Below are 27,385 nucleotides of genomic sequence, written 5' to 3' on the forward strand. Positions count from 1 at the left end.
GGTTTAGTGGTAAGATTATGCAAGCCTCTCAGGAGGCCTTACCTAGGACTGTAGCACCATCAAAAAAAAACACCTCAACCCCCTCCCCTTCAGCCTGCTGCTTGACTTCTGTTTTGTCAGGTTACTTGCCAGTGTAGTCATAGCTAGAGACACCTCATCTACCATCCTTAAGTTTTGCTTGGTTGTAATAAAAAAAAAAAAAAAAAATCTGACTTCAGTGTTTTAAAATTCCTCAGTTTGATGACATTTTTAATGAAACTAAGTACAAAATCGTTCAGGTTTCCCAAAGCTAGTTGAAACAGTCACTTCTGCTGCCAGTTCTCTCTCAGCAGTCTGCTCTCACCTGCGACTGGGATCCAGGGAAGGCTGCAGAACAGGTTGGCAAGGTCTGGAAAGCAACTTACAGGTGCAGAGAACATGCCTTTTGGAAGGCTACCCAAGCCTATGTTTTCAGAAAGATCTAGGAGAAAGGTTAAGAAATAGCTTGTCAGCTAGAAAATACGAGCACTCATACCATGGTAAATCATTATATACACGACCTAAGAAAATGAACATACACATATGCACAACAGCAACTTCCAAGCTAATCCAGCAGGAAAAAGGTTAGGCAGTCTCTAAGGAGACCTCTTTCCAAGGCAAGTTGTTTTTAAACTTCAGACCTATTGGCTACAGAGACTCTGGAATAAGAAAAGTCCATTGAAATAAAAAAGACATCTCTAGGAAAATAGCCTAACAAATGGTAAAATTCAGCAACATTTCTTTCCATACACTACCAAGTGTTTTGCTAAACTTAATTACAAACTTAATAGTAAATAATTTTCAATAAATTATTATGTGGAACTAAAACTAGTATTTTCACAACAAATCCTCAGGAATTGACAGTGTTACTGATGTTTTATTTTTTTGAGAGTTCACAAAACAGTCTCAAGGAATCAAGGTCAGCTTGATCTGCTTCAGTTCACAGTGAGACTAAAGCACAATGGCACATGAAAAAAACTGAGAACCTTTAGCCTGGTAGCATGCAGGAAAACGAATTTAAATATTTCAATTTCAAGGTATCACACAGCTTCTCTTATAGCATTAGCAGACTACAGCAGCCTGTAACAAACTTGAGGACTGACACTGACTAGATCATTCCTGAGAGGAGTCACAGTTACTAATAATATTTATGGCTCAGAGTCCCAGGGTCTGTATTTGGTATGGTAAAACTTACGAGAACACCTTTTAAATTCAAGCACGAGTTTACAGTAATTGTCCAAGTAATTCTGCATCCTGACATGCAATGCAGCAAGCTCCTACCAGGTTCCATTTATCTAGCTACAAATGCTAGAAAAGCAAAAATAATATCGTTGTGATTTAATCTGGACACAATGTTTCTCTTCACCTTATATTTGTTGTTTACAACATACATTTGAAAAAAGGAGTTAATCTGCAAAATTGTTGGACAATATTTCAAAATGTGCTTGTAAATGCTGAATTATTTCTAAAGATAAAATGCTACATTGATATCTTTTGCTCAGACAGAAGTAGAACCACACAATTTTTTTCATTTTGCTAGTAGATTATATTTAATCTTGGTGAGAAAGACCATTGTATAGCTTTATTTCCAATGTCTTGCAGTCAAGGGAATTCTTTCAACCTTTCTTACTAAACCTCAGTTTAGGAAAAAATTTTTCTTCTTAAGGCTTAAGAACTGGAAGTTATAATTTAATACTTAGCATAAAGTTTTAGCAATATACAACACAACCCTTCAATTAGTTTTTTTTACTATCTTATGAGGTCTGAACAGAAGGTAATAGCTTGCCTATGTTCATTAAGCTTCCTGTTACATTATTTTACAAGTCAGCAATTGTAGAACTTGCCAGTCTTTAACCCAGGGCTATTTTACTTCGTAGTATCTTCATGAACGGTGCTATCAATCATCTTTTTCCACTCTACGGTAAAATTTTCTTCCACTCAGCTTGCAGAAATCTGGTAATTATCAGTTCTGAGACAGATCAAGCTATTTAAATTTTTCACAATACAGTTCTTACCCTCTTATCACCAGAAAAACGTAACACTTGAAAACTTTCAGGATATAGTGAAATGTGGGGAAATTCAGAAAGAACAGATTTCTTCTCATATCCCTTAACTACCCCCTTGAGCCCCAGCTCATGCTGTTCCTCCCCCTGCAGCAGGCAAGCCCCACAGCAGTCCTGTACTCTCATGAGCTTTGGCAACCGATTGCCCAGTTTGAATGCGGCTTCTGAAAAAATAATTTGGGATGAGGATTCTTTGTTCTACAGCATACTTACACAGAGGTCACAAAACAGCCCTCCTGTGACAATACTTCTCTGACATGAACTTCACCTATCTTCTCTCACTTCCTATTTTCTTCCACTATAGTGGAATATACAGCAAGGGTCAACATTTCCTTACAGGCTGTTGCTGTGGCTTTTGTAAGTCTGAAGTGCAATCTATGTGAATTCTTGTTACATCAGACCCTGAGTAAAGCCTGAGCCAACTCCCCAAGGGATACCAGTCTATAGATTTTTCTTTAGACAAACAGCATGATGCAACACAAGGAACTCAAAATGCCAAGTGAGCCAAAGGTAGGGTGACAGACTTCAAGGCAATAGTCTCCTCTTTCTGTGACGACTATTTGTCCAGGTTGAAATGCATGACATTTCAAGGTTCTGGCAATGATAAGGTAGTAAAGAATGACACAGGCATCCTGTAACTCTTATGCAGGCTATAATTTGTGTTAAAGATCCAGTTATCTTTATTGATTTGTTTATATTGATCCATGTGAAAGCAAAAGATGAATCAGTCACTGAGCTCGCACATATGTTGCCCTTGGAACAAGCACAGAAGTCCACAAGTAAACCACCCTGGAATGTCCGTAGTATCAAACAGTGTGCACAGCACTTATCAGCCAAATTTGATGCAAGCCTCCCACCTCTGAAAAAGGCATTGCACCATTTAAATACCTGAGAGTGTTCCTAAGAGTCCCAACTCTGCACATATTAGGATGTCCTTGAATTAAAAGTGGTCCTAAGAGGCCCAGCTTTAAGTTAAACCTCCTTGAGCCTGGGATAGTCTTTGAGATTTCTTCATAATGAAAATGGCTAGAGTAGGTGAGGTAAACGAAATTTCAGAGAGGTTCTGAAGAGATTGTTCTTTCAAAGCCAATATCCTTCCAGCTAGTTTTATGCTATGCTTGTGCATCTGATTCAAGTACAGTTTAGTTTTTCAGATGGCTAAAAATGATTCATTTTCCTTCTCCACATGCCCTTCAGGAAAAGCAGATGGCACAGTCAGCACACCGGATATCTAATAGACAATGATACATTGAAGACTGTCAGTAAGTTTTAAAATTATGATAGCTGTTCCCTACAGTATATTTCAAATTAAGCTATGATAACTGAGATGCATTTCCATTCATGATCAATGGCTGCCTTATTTTTTTTTTCTTTTTTATTTTTTTTTTTACTCAAAAGGAAAATTCAGATCTACATTCATATTTACTACTAACCCTTCAAGATAGCTTGCTACGGAAATGGCACGGCAGTGGTATCCATTTTGTATTTGCTTCTTTACAAGGAATACTTCCCCAGTTAGACAAGATCTTCTATACTACATGAAAATGATCAATGTATCTTAAACTAATTTCTTACACTGTGAGTAAAAGTAACAAACTTGAAAAAGCTAAGCAAGTCTTAAACAAGCTTAGCTTAAACAAGCTAAGATAGCACTCAAATGCAGTCAGTTTCTTTAAAAAAAAAAAAATCAACTGTTAAGATGCTTGAAGACATTAAAAAAACCCCCACCTTTAAAAAGGAGAGAAAGAAACCCTGAGTGTAAACATTTCTTAAAACGCTAAGTTCCAATATCAGGCCAGATTATCTTCAGGACTTTCTGCAAAGTTAATATTTTAATTGAAACTTCTGGAAGGATGGTAAGTTTGGGGGAAAAAAGGACAGCCTTCATGGGCAGTATGCCTTGCAGAAAACTACTGAAGTTCTAGAGCAGTTTGCTCTGGCCATGTGTTGGTAGTTGTGGAAAAACAGTTTCTATGGTAAAAAAAAACCAACCTGAGCATATGTGCTCATATCATCATCCAAACTTACCACTGTTTTATTCCAAAATGAAAAGTAGATACAACAAGCTTAGCACAATTTTCTCAAGATGTTGTTTCTTCAAGTAAGATTAATCTAACCTGAAGCTAATTTAGGAAGCATACATTGCATCAATGATTTAGTTATTCAAAGGCCTCCATGTCACACTATTTCACTTTCCAAATGTTAAAACCTCCATAAAATAACTGTTCTGTCAGCCCAGTTCCAGAACATGGGAAAACTTTCTTCAAGGAACATCCACTACATTGGCTTACTCTTAACAAAAGCACAAACCACAGTAGTTCTTCACAAAGTACCAGTGAACAACTTTTAACTATGTATTTGGCATGTAAAATTAACAGTGCTCTTATGAAGTTTTAAAATTAAGTTTATTTTCACGAATAAATAAGCTTAGTCTGCTTCTTAAAGCCATTCAGAGATATTATTTGAATGGACAAAAGCCACGTGCTCTGTGGTGGTGGAGTCTGTCATGTCTCCCCATGTGCTAACAGCCATTTAGCAACTCTCTTCAGCCTGTTTAAACTGGAAAACCCTCACACTGAAAACAGAACAAACCAAACTGGTTAATCTCAATCTAATTTACCTGGATCTGAACAGGTGGAACTGCAATCTTCTGTGTCAGTGTCTAATCCACTGTTTATTGCTTGTTCAGATTCCTCTAAGTGTTTATAAAGGAAACAAAAAAAAAAAAAAAGACTTCATGTCCAAAAAAGTGACTCAAACTACTAGTTTTCTTGTATTGTGAGAGATACTAGAGAAAGTAGTGACTTGCTGCAGGATTCTGCTATTTCCTTCCCAGTTTGGTTACAACTACAGCTATAACAGCCACACAGCACAGTTCAGTGGACAGCTGGTGACTGAAATGCTATCTATGCTGCAACTGCAATTGCAGCTGTCATCGCCTTTGTTTAGTTAGTAAAATGTGATCAAGCTATTTTTGAATTTGCATCAATATGTTTTCCTAGGCTGCGTATTCTTCCCCACACAAATTTGCCATTATGTTGAATGCTTATGTTAAAAAAAAGACAAAGCTGCAACTGGTAGTCTTCTGTATATTTGCAGATGTAAGAACTAAATACAGACAGAGCATCTGGACTTCACAGTTCTGGCAGATTCTGTCTGTGGACTGCACATTTGGTGCCTTATCCTGAAACTTTAATGTAGTCTCAGCTATGTATCACGTCCTCCTCTAGATACAAGCTACAATCATATCCTGCAGTTATCTCCTTTAGTGACATTACAAATAACGAATTAATATTTATTTCATTTCCCCACTCGTAATTAAGGTCTGTCCCCGAGTGCTGAGGAACAACTCTCAGGCTACGGTGCTCTTTGTTAGTGACAAGTACTATGAACCAGAATCTGTACTAAATTCTTTTACCAAGCCAGTGACACACACCGAGGACCACTAGGACATTCCACTTACACATTTACCAGCTATATTACTAAAGAAGCTGCATAGATGTAATTGTTGTCTAGTTCTCTTCAGCTAGGTGCTGCTCCTTCAAAAACAGAAAGAACACTGCAAGCAACCTCAGAACATAAAAGGCTGTAGTTTGATTAAAATTTTCCCCTTCCGATCTTGTTACAATGCCATGTTACTCAATCCCTTCTGTTCCCTCCCTGCTGTGCTACTTCCTGTACTATGCTGCAATAAATATTAGATCAAGGCAAACTGGATTTAAAAAAAAAAAAAAAAAAATCACCAAAACCAATTCCTTAAACACCTAGGGGAGAGTTTTTAATCTGTATCAGTTCTATAATCCAGTACAGGTAATGCAGATGGAAAAGAAGATTCATCATCCCAACTGAAAGAATGGCCTAGGAGTGGAAGGGAAGAGCTAGGAAGCCTAAGCACATTATACCTTGAGATTCTCTCCTCCCAGTGAAGGATTTATAAAGAGTGGTGAAGTACGATAAAAGCAAGACAATCCTGTTTTCAAATATAAATCACAGGATGAAGCACAAGCTAAACCATGTTCCAAGTGCCTGGTATTTTCCTGATCAAGACAGACAAGTGCCAAAACAAAGTCTGTACCAACAAGAAAAAGAAAGTACTAGAAACAGTAAAGCCTTTGGTTATAAGAAATCTCTTCATGTAAATAAACAGCAGGCAGAAGAATACAGTATTTTTTCTTACTATATATTCTTGATTTTCACAGCTTCTATTCCAAAGTTTGAGTACCCAATCTGTATTGGATGCATGTATTCCGGAAAAAGAACGTAAGCTTGAGGGTAAACTGTGTGTGATAACACAATGCATAATTCCAGCCATGGAAAAAAATGTACTTTTAGGTAAATTTTCAAGTTTTTCCAACAGTGAAAACAAATGTAGGAATTAAATCCAAACACACAGGAACTCTTGCACTAGTTTTAGAAAACACCTAAAGCTACAGGAAATATCAGGGATGCTTTCTATAGCATACCCTTGCCCAGTTTTAAAATACCACTGGTATTTTACTTACTCTCACTTTCTTACATACCTCCCCTACAATTTCCAGGGAAGTTGCACCTGTTCTGAGACCAGAAGAAATATTAATTTTTAAGAGATTCATCCAATTCCATAAACTGCGTCCTCAGCAAACCTTTGCACTTTAAAGCTTTTTCTGCCCTTTAGCTTGTCAATTTCCCTAACTTTTCAAAACCTTGGTTTGTCAAGATAGTCCTTTGTAGTTAGTGTACTTGGTAATTTTTATTGTAGTTTGCTTTATTCTGACCGTGATTAAGCAAATCTCAGGCTTAGGAACTTTTTTATATAGACTAGTTTCTTTTCACAACTATTCAGCAGAGAACTCCAAATCCAGCTGGCTTAAAAAATAATAACCTTCAATAACAGCTGAAAGATTTATAATTATCACTGTAAAAAGCTGTATTTTTAAAAGGACAATTAAAATGGCATTAGAAAGCTAGGACTAATTCTTGTTAGATGTATTCGTTTCTGTTGAAGCCTGTAGGAGATATTGTGGAAGTAAAATAAAGACATTATTAGTGTAATAGTTTTAACACTATACTAAAAAGCAAAACCAAAACACAAAGGTACTCAAACATGCAACCACGGTAACCATCAACAAAATACAGAGAAACAATGTTTCTCTTTGTCTGTAGACCTAAAATTACAAGTCTATCCATATTTAAAATTTACAAGAACTTGCTGTTAGGCCTGTGAAATTTCACTGGAAAAAGAAAAAAAAAAAAAAACAAAAAAACAACCAAAAAACAACACTACAAAACCCAACATCTATGACCTGACAATAGCAGTTTGTAACTATGGCTAAATCAAGATGATGTAACTTGAAAAGAGAAAAAACACTCTTGTATTGTGTATGCAGTTGCCAGGTGACCATGAAGCACAGAGCTCTTCTTTCCAACATTCAAAGGCAGGGAAGGAAACAAATCTATACAGGCTCTAACCATGGTTTGCACAGGATGACTTTCTGTGAAGTCTCTGCCTAACATCCATAGGAGAGCACTACCAAAACCTGCATCAGCTGTGTGACCAGTGCCCCCAGCAATGTGGTCAGCATAATGAACACCATTTCATAAGGCAAACAGCCATCCTCTGTGACTGAGCAGGTCACATATTTGTTCCCTTTCTCTCATTATCAGGCCCTGAAGGTCCTGTGAACCAAGTAGACAAACCAAACAGATTTCTTCTTCCCCTCCCTACCAGCCTCAAGGTTCCCAGGCACCAGGCCGATTACTCCCTTCCTTACGGCCTTAAAGGTCCCTGGCACCCGGCCAGGCAACTCCCCCATCACAGAACGGAAGCGTAACAGCGTACAGGGCACTCACTGGCTGTAAAATCAAGCAGCTATTACGACAAGTCCTAAGTAGGAAACCTTGGCCCAAACTGCTGCTGGACATTGAGACCCATGACGCCTTGATGGTCAGAGATATCCACTGTCATCTGCTGCTTCTGGCGATTGAGGGAGCAACCTGTATTCTTTTATATGATTTGAGTCTAGCTTATGATCTGCTGATACAACAAACCATATATTAGGACTTGACCTGACCTGCAGAGGGTCCAGGTGATTATAAACCATAAGTTAAATTGTGTTACTCATAAATTGTACTACACTGATTCTTGTAGAAATCTGGTGTGATTCTAATAGTAAATTATGTGCTATACTAGTCATAATATCCCATTAACTAAAAAAAAACTTGTTACTACAGCTTAGTGCCATCATCATTCTGCCCAGGATCCTCAAAAGAACCTCTCTGTCCCCTTAGTGTTGGGTGACACAGGTGTGGATACATCAGGACTGAACATGTGAACTCAGTTTGCATGCACTCCATATGGATCTCTACTAAACAGTAGGGATGCCCCAGTCTTACTGGAGTCCTTTCTGACTGACCCAGCCACCTACTTTCTCTCAGGCTTAGGAGACTGCAGACCAGTCATCTGCTGTATCATGCACGTGCTGCAAGTTCAGCACCTTCCACCAAACACCAAACTTTCTGTTTCTCCAGAAGAAGTGAACAAAGCGTTCACCATACCACCAACCTGAGAAGTTCCCACAAACACTGCTTCTCCTGTCAGCCCACAGTCAGCTCAGTTCTCCTGGAAAATACTGTTTCCACTGTCAGTGTAGAGTAAAATAAGGGACCAGGAGACTTTCCTCTCTTTGAGATGTGGCAGCACTCCAGAAAGGCTGCTGTCACCTCAGCAATGCACCAGTCCACATCCTGTACCATGCTGCCAAATCAGCTACCCTAACATCTCAGCCTTCCAGATTTAGTGAGTGTTGGTTGTAGGACTCCAGCTTCTGACTCATCCTCACTGACAAGACAGCTGGAGAGGTTAAAAACATCCTACAAAGGCATTTTGAGTCACACTGCTGCCTAAAATACAGAATCAGTGGGATTTTAATCAGAGCCAAACCCTTTAAATACCCATTTGAGATAACACACAAGATAGACAGTGCTATACTTATTCCCTGGCACAAGGGTTTGAAGATAAGGCTGCATCATTGATAAAATTAATACATGCTTTTACAAAAAAAAAAAAAGAAAAGAATTGGTTAATCCACCGTATTTTGGATACTGACATGCCAGAAGTGGCATGTTAGGCACAGATATATGCACCTTACTGTCCAAGCATTCTCCCAAAGAAGATGCAAACCTGGATACAATGCTCAAAAGGTTCCAAGTTAACATCTGCCTTGCTGATCCAGATGAAGCAGCATCAGTTCTGCTTATTTCTTCTTTCTTGATGGAAGACACATTTGCACCAGTCCTATGATAGTTTCTGCTCATCCCTGAGCAGCTGTTGATGAGAACAGTATGCCCATTTACTAATACAAAACTGTCTGTAACAATTCAAACACAGCACAGAATTCTTACCTCAAAACCTTTTCTACCCTGGGGAAAAAATGAGCTGTGTTAGAAAATGCTGATATTAAATAAAAAAGTATTACTACCTACAAAACTGTGGGTGTATGCTACTCTACTATTTAGATACTGATCTGGAACTGGTTAAAAATACAGAGATATGGCTATGAATTACCTGTTTACTCAAGATTTTTTCCAAGTTACACATAGGCGTTGACAGACAACACTGATTTAACTACAGTGTTACTGAATGAAGCATGCCATACACTGACACCAAAAGATTTTTTTTTAAACAAAGAATAAAATTGTTTGTTGTACAGGATCAAGTCTTAAACACAAGAATTTATATAGCAGATGGCAGGAGTCAGAGGCTAACAGGCACTGTGTATGCCTAGCCCATTCCATATCCTGTTTTATCTCTTTTCTAAAGAGAAAGCTTCCTAGGGAAAGCTGTCAGCACACTGGTAAAAAAGGAAAGAACCATTATATCTAGCCCTACCACCTGTTTTCCCTTTTTTCACTGTCAGATCACAAGATCCAGGACTCTTGATTAACAACAGTTTACGTTTGAGGCTCTGCCAGAGCAACCATTATTCCTAAAGTATGTTCAATAACCCTGAGGAATCCACTGTGAAAAATGCAACTTGTGAACTACAGACAACTGTAAGTTTGTTGATATTTTTACATCAATAATAACTTAGGTAAAGCAAGAACAGGTGGCAACCTCTGCCACTTTGCAAATATACAGTGTTTTATGCCACAAAATAATAATTTTGGATGAGAATTATCCAATTAAAAAAAAAAAATCACCTGCCTCTCAGAAAATATCACTTACTAGCTGAATTGTGTCTAACAAGGATGCATTCACCTCTCTTTTGGGCTCCTTCATTTCACAGTGACTTGGAAAAAGCACTCAGATTCTCCCCAAATCAGAAAGAACTTATTTTATACTGCCTGCCCTTCACAAAACACCGTGCATTCTACAGGAGAAAATTTCAGATTTACTCCCAAAGATGCTCTCAACAAATGTGACAAGTGCTGATTTTAGATTAAAAGCTTCCAAATAAGATCTTAGTTAAAAAACAGAGGCTGCATGATTTTGGGGGTTCTAATGGAACATGCTCAGGCCAAATAAGCCACAAAATTTTATGTGTGATTTTTATTGTTAATGACTTAACACATCAGCACCTTAGCATCATCATTTGATGTACTCTAAAAACATTTATAGGCACATGGACCGCAAGGAATGTGAAGAAGGAAAGCCAGCTCATGCTGTAGGGAGGAACACATAGTTCTGGCATACTAAAAATAAAAAGAAAGCATTAACACACCATATGCTGTACAACAGCAAATAGCATTATTTAGAAGTGTTCCAATAAAAGCTAAGGATAGCGAAAGTTCAGACCTACTAAAAAAATGAAGGTGACTTAAATCAGCCACACGCTTTACTGCATAAAATAATCACAAGTTTTATCTAACAGTTTAGTTTTGTTCATTTTACACAAACCTTAGGATAACATATACTCAGTTAAATAGTTTTCCTTGTTAACAAAGTTACTAATCATGCCAGACAGGAACTGAAATGCAAATTGGTGAAGCAAATTTTGGTTTGGACACAGACCATGACTATTTTTTCTTAAATGACCAACTTGTCTTGCACCTCAGTTGTAGTATCCTTCTATGGAGTAAGTTCTGTTTTAATCTCTTTATTAGTACTGCTGTGCAGATGCACATTCTCAAGCTGTATGAGCAAAGCAGTGAAAAAGGGAGAAGGTCTTCAGTAAAGCTAAGTATTTTCTGTAAGTAAAATCCTTTGTTACAACGAAACCATGTAATTTCAACTCAATGTTAATCTTCAGCATGTTTAAGCCACAGGCAATACAGGTGCCTCTGTGTGCATGCATAGTGCATGTTCAAACAAGCAATTTACTCCATAACTTTAAACTGAAGACAGCAACCAGGACTGGATTATTTCTTAGAACACATCATTTAATGCAACTGGGGAGAAGCCTAAGGAGACTTGGGAGTGGTAAATCTTTTAAGCAATAGAAACACTTCAAAATGCTGCACAATAGACAAGGTCTACTGGCAGTAGCATGGAACAGGGCAAAAAGCTCAATGTAAATGACACCACAGCCTTGTGCATATCTTAATGTAATTTTCATTTTATAAAATGGTGGTAGTCTCTCATACCCTGCAGCAGAGATGTGGAATCAGTTAGTTATGCTCCAAATTCTTCAGGACTGGCAGCAAGCTTCTCAAATATCAGCCTTGCTGAAGTGCTCACTCATACTGTTAGGGTAACCAGCTCCAATTATAGGAGTATACAGATGGCAATCACTACATTTGCTTAAATTTTTATTCTGTTTTCTTGGTGTCACAACGCAGAGGTATTCCTATTGACTTTGTAGCAAAGTAGTTAAAGCATGGAATCCAAACGGGACACCTTTGCTTAACAGCTCTTTAACTCCAACCCATCAGAAAACATGGAGGGAAACACAATAGACTTAATCCATATTAAAAAGCTTAAGTAATTTATCACTCTGCACTTGAGCCTGTGCAGTAACCTGACATCAGCAAAAACATATCAAGGAATAAACCAGCATATTCTATAATATTAAGCATATTAAGCATATTCTAGAACGGCACTTTTAAACCAAAAGACACATGGTTCAAGTTTGTTAGATTTTACCTGACAAGTCTCAGGTATTACTGAACTGTCTGAAAGACCTGCAGTTGACTCAAAGCAGCAACCAATGACTTCATGTCTTTGTTTTATTCCAGAAGATATATTTCCTTAGCATCTTAGATCTAAGTTTCAGAGTTCACAAGGTGTGTTCATTCTAGTATACCTATATGCTGAATACTGCTTAAACTCCCTTTTGAAGACACAACTAGAACATTTGTTCTCAATGCAGAGGAGTTGCACTAAGAATTGCCATTTGTACACTCATCAGAAAGGGAGCTGAAACAAAAACAGGGTTCCCACCTCAGACAAACACTGAACCCAAGCTGCCATTCTGAAACCTTTACTTTTGTACATGGCAGAACTCCATTCATATTCAACACCAAGAACTAAAATACATGTGTGTCTCATGATTCATTTGGAGCAAGTGTTGAACCAGAATAACTTACATTCACTGAACACTTTCCCCTCACCACTTTCTTCTGCTTTAAGTCCACTTCCAACACAACCAGAAAACCCAAACAAAACCCCAAGGCTCACTTTTCAACTCATAACCTGCCAAGTGAAAAGGAATAATACCCTGAGAATCAGAGGTCTGGAAGGATGAAGTCCCCACAGAGACAGAAAAATGTTCCCTTTTCTCACCCTTGATCCCATCAACATAAGGGACTGCTCCCACCCCGCCTTGTGTCTTAGTGGAGCTTTTAGAAGCTCCATTCCTTTTCCTTACCTCATGAGTAGAAGGGGCCAGACAGGGAAAGGGGGTAGGACACTTTTTCAAGCAACCTCATCCCTCTTTTCCTACATTCAAACACATGGAATGTCTACTAACCCTTCCCAACATGAGCTCCTGCCCCACATACTCTTTCTTTCTCCTACTATATTACCCTTTTTTATTTCAAAAACAGCTAACACAAACCAGTTATGACAAGCTAGAATATGCTGAACCAACTGCCATGAATTAGAACTTCAGGCACAGCTGAAGGTGGACAGGAAACAAGGAGGACGGATATTAGTTTGACTTGCTTACAGCAAAGCTGTCCCCTTATTGTTACAGAAAGACTAACATTGCTCAATCCCAAGATCAGTCTTTTTCCTTTCTTAGATAGATTTAAGAATTCTGATACTGTTTTCCACTTAAAATTATATGCACTGCTCTTACACTTCAGCCATCCTTTTTGATGTCCAAGTTGTGTCTGCTCCAACCCTTCATTGATAAAAGCCACCAACTCCAGCTTCAACTTTGTTTCTGCTTCCTGTCAAACTCTGAAAGGAAAAAAAAAAAAAAAAAAAGGCAACTCAGTGACTGCTTGCAGGTAAAACCCCCCACACCTTTGCCCTATACCAAGCTGCTATTTTATTGAAATAAATAAATCTTTATTCAGTGTAAAATAAAAGTAACATTCAAAACCATATGGTCCTATTGAATTTATTACACAAGGAATTATCCGAGTTAAGTTTAGGTTATTCAAAGAATGTAAGGAGAAGACTGCTACAGGCACTAACAGGGAAATGAGGATACCTAATGACAATACTGATTAACCTCTAAGATGCCCTTGCTGCAGCACTGCCAAAGGGACAAGCAGCTGGTTCCCCAGCAGTCTGCTCACTCTAAGTGTAGGTATTACACAGTTTATGAGGGCTTTGAACTTCAGTCATTGGTAATGCAGATCTGTTGATCAACAAGGATGAAGAATAGGCTTCCTAACGCTATTTTCAAATTCAGAAATTCGATACACTGAATTTATCAAAGTTCCTTTTCAAGAGAAAAGTAAACTTTCCACAACATTATGATCACAATTACTACATTTAACTCAATAATTTTTGTCCTCTTAGATGTTTAGTGTTTGTAGGGTAATCTTTGTAGGCAAACTATCAACCTCTTTATCCAAACAGCTTAAGCAGCAACGGCTTAGTGTCTGTCATGAAAAGGAACATGGTCCTTTAGAGCAGCGAGACCACCAGGTTATTTTTCTGTTCTTTCAGCAAGGCACACTATGGGGTGTTTCAAAAAGATGGACCCAATTTGAAATCACTGTTTCTCTGAAACCATGAACTATCAATGATCATCTTGATGTTGTCCATACAGCAGGTGGAAGGAACACAGGGCATTTTACAAAAAGGTTACTAAAACTTGATAACATTAAACCATTTGTAAAGTTTTGTGTAATTGTAGCACATTGGGTCCATCTTTTTGAAACACCCTGTCTTTTTATACAGTCCCACAAAAACCTCCAATCTCTGAAAGCTCCAAACTCCATTTCAATCAATACTTTAATTGTACCATGAGTTTTCAAAAAATAAAGCTGTTGAAACTGATTTGGAACACAGATCTGGCACTTCAAAATTCAGTAGGGAACTGGTTGATCCCAGATAACAATCCCAAGAATATATAAAAAAGCTGTTTTAAGTACATTCGATCCTTGCTTGCTAAATTACTATCCCATACAACTAGTAAATAAAAGATTAAACTAAAATTACACAACATTCTTTCTCAATATTTCAGATAAAACATTAAGCAGCACAGCAATACTTAATGTAGTATACATTTCAGGAAGTGAATATTTTCCAAATGAGTCTAATAAAAAAAGCTAACTCCTCAATTTCCACATATTGAGATTACTGTGCTAACATTATGGTGTGGCTACTAAGATATTTTTCTAACACTTTGAGGTTCTTTGTCTAAAGACTGAACAAATGCCACTTCAACACTGCATGATATTAACTTGCATGCTTAAGAATAAACACTTTTAAGAACAGCAATTTAGAATGACCATATGTAGATAGTAAGAATTACTTGCATATAAAGCATAATTTCAGAATGACTTGAAGAATATGCTTTTTTCAATCAGATATTTGATCCTGAAAAATATGCATCAGAACAGATCTAGTTAAGCTTTTTGTTTGTTTTAAATTTAACCTGTCCCAAAACATTAAGACTACCCCAAAACTGCACTGGTACTATGCAGAACGGGACAAAAGCACATCTCACATTTAGAATACTTCATGAGGAAGGAAGAATGCAATGATTGTTTTGAGGAGTTTAGGGTTACTCTCAAAATCCCAGTTTCTCCTTGCTTTTTTCTATCAATGTTGAACTTCTCAAGATCTACTGAAATGTTTCCCTTGAATTTTCAGAGGGGAAAAAACACCTCTTCCTTTGGAAGGAAGTTATTGATATTAAACAGAAGCAAATGAGACATCAACAGCTCTGAGGCAGTGAGTAACCATAGCTACTGAGTGATGCTAAAACATAACTGTAGATAGTTTGAAATGGTGTGATTTTTTTTGTTGTTGTTAAGCTTTCTTATGTACCTCTGACACTGAGAAGTATACTAGTGTCTACCTGTAATTGCCATCAGTACAGACTTCTAAGACATTTTGTTTCAAATAAATAAGAATATCTAGTGGTGGTTTATATTACTGCTCTTCAGAATTCCTTACTTATACCTGGTTAGTCTGAGGTACTTCAGTGGAATATTTAATGTCTTTCCTTTTCTCATAAAGGAGTGTGCATATAGAAATAGTACCAATATAACATACCTGTCTAGGCAACTACAATGATCAAGAGGATGGAGCCAGGAAAGCCCCTTTGCCATGGGTATTTGCCATGATACTTTATGTATTGGTAACAATCCCTGTAGTACATCTGTTCCATTAGCAATAAAAAGTTTTGTGGTGGCAACGTAATGGCTAATGGCTTTCCAGTATGTAATCTGATTTTTTTTTTTTTACTTCAATCTAATTAGTTATTGGGAAAACTGCCTTTTTTTTTCAGAACAGAAAACATAGCCATAGTGCCCCATCATGTATACATTTTCATAAACTGTGTGCATCTATTAGCAAAAAACACTTCCCAAGTCTTCTAATTATTACAATAATAACCTAGTTTAAAGTAAAATCTTTTTACAAGAAAACTGAGAAGATCTACAGAGATAAAACAGGGCAAGTGAAGACATCATTAGTGACACATTCTAACACCTTATTAGTTAAACTGCTTTTGAGTTTAGTTATTGTCTCAAGCAGGAAATACATCCTGTGTAAAACAGGCATCAGAAACAAGTTTCTAGTATCCTTCACTTAGTAACTGAAAAGCAACAGTAAATGTCATCCCATGAAGCATTGTGTTGCTCATGAAGACAAGTTTTAAAGCAAATAAACATGACAGTGATAAATTACACATGCTCATACATGAACAATGGATGACCTTTAGCTTTCCAGAGTTATAAACCTGGGTCTCATTTATTAAAAACCATGCACTAAAGCAATGTTGAAAGATGCCAGAGGCACTGCAAAGTGAAAATTTCCATTTCAGTTTAGACAAATTAAATTTTGTTTCAAAATATACTTAAAGAAAAGAGCACAATGATCAAAGAGGACTTCATCATATCTTGAATATAAAAACCCTAGACCTGAAAGGTGCATGTGGCAAACAAGAGAGGGGGGTAACTGGAAATAGTACACAGAAGACCATGTCAGTCAGCCTTGGTAGTGGTTGCCATGTTGTTGCATCCTTAGATCATGAAGGCTGCAAAGTCAGGCAATGTTTCTATGGAGAGGTAATACCTTTTATTAGGCTAACTAATATAGCTGGTAAAAAGACCTCATGTGCATCTGGGTACATAAGGCCTTTGAGGTCACTGTGTGACTAAAAGCTTGTGTGGTGCCCTGTCCCATTACAAGCCAGTCTAATAAAGAAAATTACCTCCCTCTGCAAGCCTCATTTGGTATATTATTATATGACATGCAGTCTCTACAAAGAGATGATAGTGGAAAAAAAAAAAAAAAATATCAGGATACTGGTTTAGCAAGAGTCATGTATCATCATAATACATTGGCTCTCAAGACTGTTACAGCACTTCACCAAAATGTCATGAGCAGCAGAAAAACCTAAGCCAAACAAGCAAAAAGCTCTCATATACAGGAAGACAGTACACTTAGGAAACTCCCTAGATTGAGAGAGCAACACCCTACTTGCTTATTTTAAATCTGTAATGCAACACTATGGAAAAATGCAGGAGGAGGAAATTCAATCCCTGGGAACAGGGAAGAACTTAATTATACAGTGGTATTTACTAAAAGGAGTTCCTCTATTACATGAGCTGTCTCTCTTAGAAAAAGGAAGCAACATGGAAAAGAAAGTTAGCCAACAATCCATCCCGAACAGATGAAAAGAGACAGTACTTCACTTGGAAACGCAGAGATTATGTACGTTCATGCTACTCACATTGACAGCCTCCTGCATTACTTTTAAGTCAACTCTTCAAGAAAGTACCCAAAACCCCTGAAAAGGTCTCAGTGAGGTACCTCGCTACTTGGCTTTCACCACCAGGAGTTCTCTCAGAAAAGCCTCAAGTTGCACAAGAACATGTTAGGCAATTTAAGTTTCCCAACTTTCTTTTACAATACAAGATTTAAACCTCTGCTTAAGAAACGCGTTCTCATAATACAATTGCACATCAGATGTAACTGAGTAACTGCTCAACAAGCATAAGCCACTCCAGCCATACCATATTTCAGCCACCTTAAGGCATCTAAAAAGATTACGTCTAAGTGCCAGATTCAGGAAGCCACACACATCCAAAAAGTAAATTATCCCATACTAAAAGAAGGTGAATTAAGAGATCTAATTTTCAAACTAGAGTTCCTCATTTTAGCAGACAGTTTATTTCTTCAATTGTCTACCCCACTATAAACATGAACATAAAGAAAACTATTAATTTGGTGAGTACTGGGATCATAAAAGCATATTTGGGAACATGGTCCCATCTAGAAATGATAATGCTTTATGTAACACAGATGCAGTGGCCCAGCCTATGACATGCAGTACACAGGATGTTTGCTACCATGTTTCATTATCAGATCAGTCCAATCCCATTAAGCAGGCCCCTGTAGCAACCGACAGATGTACAGTTTCATAACAGAATAGTTTTCCATGCTCAAGAAAAAAAACTGGAATGACTGTTTCCCAACAGCACCCAAACAAAGAAGGATTTTGACTGTTTATGACGGTGGTACAGAAAAGAAAAACAAAAAACCTCCCACCCATAAACAAAAAAAACCCCACATGCTCAGAGTCTTGACAAATACCAGCTTTAATTGTTAAAACAGTATGTCAAATATCTCTAAAGTGTGGAATCCATTACATCCTGTTTTCCTTGAGCCTGATGAACAACTGCTAACATCTTGTCGATCTCCTCTGGATCATGCTTACCAATTTCTATACAAGATAAAGGTCCCTAAAGACTACCAAAATAGAACACAATAAAACCAGTGAGAAAGAGACAAAAAGACTGCTTAAGAAGTTCTTTTATTTAGCATCTCCCTCACATTCTCAAAGGTTCATGAAAAGGAAAGAAGCACATATATGTGACCGGTGCCCCCTGCTCCTGACCCCTGACAATGTGATCAGCTAAACTAACACCATTTCATAAGGCAAACAGTCATCCTCTGTGACTGAGCAGGTCACATTTTCATTCCCTTTCCCTCATTATCAGGCCTTGAAGGTCCTGTGAACCAAGTAGACAAACCAAACAGATTTCTTCTTCCCCTCCCTACCAGCCTCAAGGTTCCCAGGCGCCAGGCCAATTACTCCCTTCCTTGCAGCCTTGAAGGTCCCAGGCACCTGGCCAGGCAGGTGCTGTTGGTGACGGGTCATTCTTTTAAATGATTTTTGAGTCTGAATTATGATTGTTCTACTGATACAGCAAAGCACGTATTAAGACTTGACCTGACCTGCAAATGGTCCAGTTGATTATAAACCTTAATTTAAGCTGTATTATAAATGCTGTATTATGCTACTGATAAATTGTACTACATTGATTCTTCTCGTAGAAACCCTGTGTGATTCTAATAATAAATTCTGTGCTATACTAATCATAATATCCCGTTAAGAAAATTAAGCTTTAATTGTAACTACAGCTTAGCGCCATCATCATTCTGTCCAGGACCCCTAAAAAACTCTGTCCCCTTAGTGTTAGGTGACAGAATAGGAGACGGAAAATTAGCTTGAAGGACCAGAACAAGCAAGCTTGTGCACTTCTGACATTGACATTAACTAAGATATTTAAATTCAAAAATGAGAATGCTCTTTTTACAGGTCTTTAGACACACACATTAGATTTACAAGAAGCGCCAGCATTTCATGATCATACACAATTGTGCTTTCTGAGACAGTACAGTTTGTGCATTTGAGTCATTTGACATTTTTCACTGAAGGTAATGTATAAGGTTGCTCACCATGAAAAGTTTTCTTGTAGTGCACTCCAAACACTGATGACTACAGAAGCTGCAGTCACACTGTCTGCAACCAGAATGAATACCAGCAATACTGATACCCCCCAGCAACATCTGATAAATGCCTCCCATACCTTACAAGGTGAATATGACTAACCAAGAGTCCAAGACTAGAATGCATCTGTATCTGTGAGATATCCTAAGACTAAGTAGAATATTAAAAACTCATGAACAAACTCAGGATATTATTACCTAGAAACATAAACTGAATTTACTTTGCTTTTTATCTTGGACAGCAACATTTCCTATCCTTTTTTGAAAAAGGGATGTTGGTACTTGCCAGACAGAACCTTATTGTTCTTGCTTACTGAATCCCAACTCATATTGCATAACTTTATGAAAGTCATAATGAAAAACAAACACAAAGCTGGAGTTCAGTAGTATCTCTTTGTGTCCAAATAAAAAGGCAAAATAAAACAGTTAAGACTTGCATTAGCAAGGACAACAGTGTGTTCAGCTGCCAAAACTGGACATGGATGTGGCCACAGTTCTTATGACCTTCTATGAGAAAACAGACTGAAGGTTTTCTCCAAAATGCAACTGGGAGGTGGGGAAGAGAGGGGGAAGGAGAAGGAAGGAAAAAAAAAAATCTTCCCCCTTTAGAATGCGAAAGTCCTTTGCAAATACTTTAAAGTTTAAATGATAATTGAGGTTCCCAAGTTTAGACAAAGCCCCGGTGTGAAAAAACACAAAGACCTCCCACCCCCACACCTCCATAAAACCTTTGGGCTGTAAGGAGATATGTCCAGATGCTCAGTTCAAGTAAACTGCACTATGCATCTTGATACCCACTGAGAAACTACTATAAACACCAAGTCTTTAAAACATAGAAGTTCTTCAGCATAGATCTAAACTCAATTCTCAGAAAAAAAACAATTCCCCTATATGCCCTTCCCCCAGCCAAAAAACCAAACTTACAGAGGAATGAAAAAGGACAGCACTTCACAGCAAAGAAAACTTAAGCTTCCTGCCCCAAGTAATATTCTTTAGGAGAAAAAGTTAAGAATGGAACGGAAAGAGGAATATATGACAATTGTACTCTGCCAAAATTAGAAGAGCTTATATTAGGTATTGTAAACACATTCTTTTTCTTCCCCTAAACCTTATTTTTCAGTAAGTACAAATTTTTTTTTACTTTATCTTAAACTTGCTATAGTTATTTCTAATGGCTTCCACTGAATTACAAAGTATAACAGTTAAAATATTTTTTCCTATTAAGCCAAGATGAATGTAAGAATTAAGGACAGAAGCAGCCAAATGCAAAATACACACAGCCAAAGACTGAAACTTTGTTGCTGTCTTAGAATAACTAGAAATATTTATGAAATTTGTCACAGTATTTGGAATACTTTTTTTTTCCCCTCTAGGATGTGACAGACTGATTACTCAAATAATCTGTGCAAAAAGGAGACAGAAAGAATGACAGCAGGTTCTTGGAATGTATCTATAATAAAGTTAGTAAAACAGTTTTGCTGGATTGACTTACAGCTTACATATCATTTATGAGATGCTCCTAACTTTCACTCTAACCAACACAGAGAAACAAACTAGGAAAACTATAGTGGAAGGAAATGGATGCACGATCATAAAATGATGAAGATAAAAGCTTTTCGAAGTGGAACACCAATATAAAAAGCAAGACAAAAATAAATTCAGAGCATTGGTAAGACAGATCTTATCAGATGCAAAGCAAACTATAATGCATTAATAAATTAGACAGTAGCCATGGTGTACCGTAAGTTAGGATATGACACATTTTGATGCAGAAAAATAACACAAACACATTCATTTGATTGACAGGTTCACAACTCAAGCATTAAGATGAAAGCAAGTAATTTTCAAACCAGGGGTATGTACGCTTAAAGTACTGGGGTTTGAAGCTAAAAAGATTAATCTTGTCTTTGGTGCTAATCATTCCCTGTGGCCGTGCTCTGAGATACAACATTGCACAAGACAATCAAGGAGATACAACTACTGCAAATCTGATAGAAATGCAACTAAGATGACCCAATATATTTTTAGGGCTACAGGGACAGACTTTCACAAATTCCAAAATACTAGATTTCAGTGTGCATGAGCTTAATCTTTACACAGGAGGAAAAACCAAACCAAACAAAAACCCCACCAACAGAAAAAAACCCAAAACACCAAACAAAAAAACCTACTCAAAACCCCCAACAAAACAACTCAGAGGAACAGAGAGAAGCAGAGGAAGTACTCTAGCTAGGTGAAGGGTAATATATATGGAAGACAGGGTAGAGAGTTAAGATTTTTAGTACCTCCTCAATGCCAAATGCCAAAGTAATATAAAATTTTAAATAATACTAAGCAATTAAAAAAAATTAGATAATTCCACAGTTTCATTCTTGCTCTGCACTTGTCATAAAGCTTAGCACAGCTTTCCAAAGAACATGTTGCTCTTCCTGCCAGTGGAATTGCTGAGTTAGCACTACAAACACCCAGAATGGCACAGCACTAACCCAACAACTTGGGCCCTTATTTGAGAACTCTTCTAATAAACATACTCTGTTTTCAGTCTTTTGAGTCACAAGAATAGATTTAGGCTTGTACATGTGAGTTTCTTGAAAAACATCCCATCAATCACCATTCAATCCAATAGTCTTTCCATGCAATTGCATGCAATTTTTCATTCCTATCCCTTGGATTACAGTTACATAGATATTACAGGCATCCCTTTCCTATGAAAAATTTCTCTTGGGGCAGGTCATAATTTCTTAAAAGACAAAAGCAAACGAATTCTCAGCTTTTCAATGTGGAGGTTAAATTACTAGACTGTGCTTTCAGTCTTCTTGACATTATACTCCAATTCTAGATGATTACTTCCACTTCAATTTAGTGCTGCAATTGAGAATGATGGTGTAGAAGCACCAAGTGCTTTGTCTACATCCCTTCCCATGCAGGCGAGTCAGACAATAAATACTTGGGCACCCTGTTAGTCTTAGACTGTTCTGTCATGTACAGAAAGTGGAGGGAGTGCATAAAACTGATGACTTTTTTTTTAAAACTTAATCAGTAACGCAACCAAGGGTCATCATGAATGTAGTTCAAGAACAAATCAAGTCAGTAAGCATATCAGTTAAGGCTTTTGTAGGAACTTCAGAAAAAAAAAAATCAAATCTTGATTTTGTAATTAAGTTTGATCATTTTAAACCTTCACAGAAATACTACCATCACTAACCTTTTTTATTGTTTTGCCTTTTTAAGCGTAGTCTCACAGCAGAGTATTTAACCCCCCCCAAAACGTATCCCCACCAACACAGGATAATTAACCTGCATTAGCTCCCTGATCCACTTCCGTGCACAGCTGGCAGACCCTGGAAGGCAGCGCAGGGTCAAGAAAATGTACATAAAGTCACTTCACTTGCAACTCACCTGCCTGTCAGCTCATTAACAGCAACTGGCTGCAGATCACAGGGTTCTCAGGGGCTAGTTCTGTTACCAAAGAAGCCAAGCAGGCTCTTGAGAGGTTAAGAGATGAAGTTTTAGCTGATCCTGTCATTATAAACAGGGAAATAATGGGAAAGTTAACACTGGTCCCTGAAGCTCATTTGGGAGACACCATTATTTAAAAAAACAAAACAAACAACACCACAACAACAAAAAACAAAACCCACAATACAAAACAAACAAAAAAACACCACAAAACCAAAACACCACAGACACATCACAATCCCAAAACTACAAATAAAGAAAAAATACACCTATGAAGGTGAAAGGAGTGATGAAATAAAGAGATGAGAGATGTCAATACAACAAGGATATTCTAGGCAACTTCTCCATCTCTCTTTAAATAGATGATTCACAAATATCCAGGGGATCTGTTACAGATCACAATGTTCTATGCTTGTTGTATTAGCTGCATATTTACACACTGCACTCAAACTACCACAATACCACATCAGACAAAAGCTTGTAAACATCACTAACTTGTAACAGACATCTTATTTAAAAGATGCACTGAGGGGCCTAAATACATTTCATTTACAGAATAAGCCACAAAATTAACATCTTAAAACTGAAAAGCTTTTACTGAATCAGGATTTCACAACTCTAGTATTTCAGTAATTAATGACATATTTCACAACTCTTTCAGAACTGGAATTCCCGATTTCACTTATTTTAATGGAAAAATATTATTGAAACCCACACAATAGTTCTGCTATCAAACAGTGTGGTTTCTGGAATCAGAGTAGCTTGATAGCAGCATTCCATGAAATACCCATTGGTCAGAGAGGCCTTTACCAGCACTTCAGAACCAAACAACCTCCTAAAACTGAAGGCAGGAGCAGGAAGCCTAAATGGTTTTGATTCTGCCCCTCTCACACACAGAAGTCTGTAAAGACGGTGATTAGCCCTTGTTTAACTATCATCCTAACTGTAACAGTTAACCAGCCTGACTTTTGAGGTCAAAGTGACAATTCTGAAAGTTACCCAACCAAATAAGCACGATGCAATCCAGCCATATATACAGAGATACACTCCTCACTCACTGTCTCAATGACCCAAATAGCAATCTATCTTACTTGACGGGTATTATTTTTAAATACACAGAGAAGAATCAAAGTCCCAAACCTTGACATCTAAAGCACCATAAAATGCTTTCATGAGCAGTTACCAAGTTTCTTGGAACATGAGCAGCAAGTCATCCATCTGAAGACTTGGTCAGTGAGCCATAAATTCAATAGTATCCTCAAACAGAATAATAAATACACAAATTCAGTGTAATGCATTTAATTAACAAAACAGTGATAAACCACAGTGAGATTATTTATTGATGCAGTTGTCACATTCCTGCCAGGCACAGATTAAAAATTTGTTTTCAGTCACGACTGTCAATCACTCAACAACTTATACAACACAAACCTGTAAGTCACAGGCTTCATGTAAATAAAATTCCTGCATTCTCTCATAAAGGCTACAGTCCTTCCCAAAATGATCCTCATCTGAGGTTGCCCATTCTGTTGCATCGTTCAGGTCATACATGCTGCAAAAAGAGAAGCGCCTTGCAAGCATATGAAGCCCCTTCATCATATCTCAAGTGAGCCAACCCACACATTTAACAGATCAAACACAATCCATGCTTTTCTTGATAAGTCTTCTTACAAGGAGCTCTGGAGGTCCCTACTCTTCCTCTGTCCCCTTTGCCACAATTCCTCCCCCAGCCCCTGGTTCCCCTTATCTCTCCACCTGGGTTACAGGCAACATTTGCTGCACCTGAGTTGCAGGCACCAGGAAACTGAAGGCTGACCAGCATAACCCAGCTGACTGCCCAGCCAACTGTTGCACCCTGCAACGGTTCAGCTGCTGAATTCCTTCCTTGTGTGGTACAAGTAACCTGTGACTTTCTTTTTCACAAGGGCACTAAATTCTATAAGATCTGGAAGACCTTATCCCTTTTCAGGTGTCACAGGAGTGAACATACACACATGTTTTATAGACTTCATAAAGGCATAGGACCTTTACAGATCAGCTGTTACCCACGATGGCCAGCAGTACTGATCAGCCACAGAAGTCTTTAATACTGTTGACCCTAAGAAGTTCTGAAAAACAAAAACCCATTGAGAAAGACACAAAGATCTATATTAAAAAAAGAGAACCAATTGCTGCATTTCATCCCAAGTACTTAAACTCAGGTGTCTGGATTATAGCCGATTTGTCAAGACACAGCTGACACCAACAAACTCTCCACCAACAACCACCAAATTGCCTCGCTTCCATCTTTTCACCTAAAGAAATCACATAAGAACACAAAGAGCCCTTTGCTACTTAAGGAATTAGAAAACAATATTTTATATTTTAAAAACAGAATCATCAATATGGTATTATTACTTAAACTGACAGTTCACCTAAAGCTAAGCAGAAGCCTCAAAAAGACTCTTGTTTCCATATTAAAGGAAGTGATTTATTTCTTCTAATGCTCTTTCAAGAATGGAATAAAATCAATAGGAAAAAGATAAAACAATCTTTCCCAAGCTGTTTTTGTGAGCCTCTGTCAGAATCACTAAGCCATTGCTAGGGATATTTTAACCACTCTCTGTGATGCCTTAAAGCATTCACTCATTCTGAGACACAGGTGCATACAGAATCCATAGCATTACTTGAAGTCAGGCATTATTAAATACTGTAGTATTCTTGCACGGCCTTCTTTTCAAAAATGGCTCTTTCTTGATTTGGGAAGACACATCCGAGATTTAATCTACAGCAAATTTTCACAGCAGGCTGGTGAGGATTAACACCAAGCCCTCTTACATATGTAGAATCATAGAATCATCTTGGTTAGAAGAGACCCTCAAGATCATTGAGTCCACCCATAACTCCAGCACTAAACCATGTCCCTAAGAACCTCATCTGTAAGTCTTTTAAACATCTCCAGGGATGCTGACTCAATCACTTCCCTGGGCAGCCTGTTCCAGTGCTTCACAACCATTTCTGTGAAGAAGTTTTTCCCAATACCCAATCTAAACCACCCCAGTGGAACTTGAGGCCATTTCATCACATCCTATCACTTGCTACCTGGGAGAAAAGACCAGCACCCTCCATGCTACAACCTCTTTTCAGGTACCCAAACTCAGGTACTCAAAACACTGCTAAACTCCACCTACAGCACCAGCTCAGATCCGGGACTACTCTACTGTCAGCCATTAACATGCAGACACAGGGCAGAGGAATGCTTTGTTAACTACACTGAGGTACGTACCAGAGAACCAGTTTGGAGGCGCCAGCACACCACCCCACAGCCAAGCCAAACATAGAATGTTAGGGATTGAAAGGGACCTCAAAAGATCATCTAGTCCAATCTCCCTGCTGGAGCAGGAACACCCAGGTGAGGTTACACAGGAAGGTGTCCAGGTGGGTTTTGAATGTCTCCAGAGAAGGAGACTCCACAACCTCCCGGGGCAGCCTGTTCCAGTGTTCTGTCACCCTCACTGAGAAGAAGTTTCCTCTCATATTTAAGTTGAGCCTCCTGTGTTCCAGTTTGTATCCACTGCCCCTTGTGTTACCATTGGTTGTCACCAAGAAGAGCCTGGCTCCATCCTCATGACACTCACCCTTTACATATTTATATATATATTGACGTCACCCCTCAGTCTCCTCCAGGCTAAAGAAACCCAGCTCCCTCAGCCTTTCCTCATAAGGGAGATGCTCCACTCCCTTAATCATCTTTGTTGCTCATGGCCGCTACATGACGGCGCTTCACGCTCTAACAATCACTGAGGGTTATCAGAGCCCCACAGGCTGCCAGAAGCGGCGGTTTCACTCGGGGCAGGGCAGAGAGCCCAAAGCCCCATCTCTCCCTCACCTACCGCTGCCAGACGGGGCGGAGCGGCAGCCGGGCCGAGCCGCCCTCACCTCTCGGCGGCGGGGCGGGGGAGAAGCGCGCCCGGGGCGAGGCAAGGAGCGGGCGCTTCGCCCGCTGCCTCCTGCGACCCCACCGCGCCGCGCCGCGCCCCCCGCCCACGGCACTCGCTGAGCCCGCTGGTTCGGAGATGCCCCCGCATCGGCTCCTGCCCGCCCGCCTGACCGCACCCCGAGGGCCTCCCGCACCATCGACACCAGGCAGTGCAGAAGGGTAGAGCGCCGACAGCTCGACAGCACTCCTTCCCGCGCCACACAAGCGAGGGGAACGCGAGTAAGCAGACATGTTGGACCCGGGCGGAAGTCCCATGACACCGGCCTCCTCGCTCATTTCCGGAGAGGGAAGGCGATGCCCTTAATGAAGATGGTGGGACCACCGGGCTTGTTTGTTAGTGCACGGGTGGGTGTTTCCCTAGCACCGCTTGCTCGTAGGTGCATGTAATTGCAGCGATTTCCTTAGTTTCACATTTTAAAAAGCCGTTACTGTCCCACCTTCCTGCCAGGCCGTCACTGTGAGCTTGCATACCCTCTGGCAGGTGCCTCCCAGCGTGGCTGCCAGTTCCCCCCTTTTCTGCCT

At 38.8% G+C, this 27,385-nt stretch overlaps 1 protein-coding gene across 3 annotated transcripts; it reads right to left on the minus strand.

Annotated features, from left to right (window-relative positions):
• Positions 1–211: 211 nt before the first annotated feature.
• On the minus strand, positions 212–27,139 carry LOC309437381 (uncharacterized protein; the record flags this gene model as incomplete). 3 transcript variants are annotated; one of them, XR_014183542.1, is made up of 5 exons in its annotated part: positions 212–460; positions 13,298–13,401; positions 22,825–22,944; positions 24,068–24,141; positions 26,803–26,939. XR_014183542.1 is itself a non-coding variant. In XM_082047750.1 (3 exons), the coding sequence occupies 2 exons, from the start codon at positions 27,137–27,139 to the stop codon at positions 13,373–13,375; spliced, it is 366 nt and encodes a 121-aa protein (XP_081903876.1). In that variant the 3' UTR covers positions 212–460; positions 13,298–13,372. The 3 variants fall into 3 exon arrangements, 1 of the variants encoding a protein (XP_081903876.1); XR_014183543.1 differs by having other exon boundaries at positions 24,025–24,141; XM_082047750.1 differs by lacking the exons at positions 22,825–22,944; positions 24,068–24,141 and having other exon boundaries at positions 26,803–27,139.
• Positions 27,140–27,385: the final 246 nt, after the last annotated feature.

Source organism: Streptopelia decaocto (genome assembly GCF_964273445.1).
Source record: "Streptopelia decaocto genome assembly, chromosome: 3".
Lineage (NCBI taxonomy): Eukaryota > Metazoa > Chordata > Aves > Columbiformes > Columbidae > Streptopelia > Streptopelia decaocto.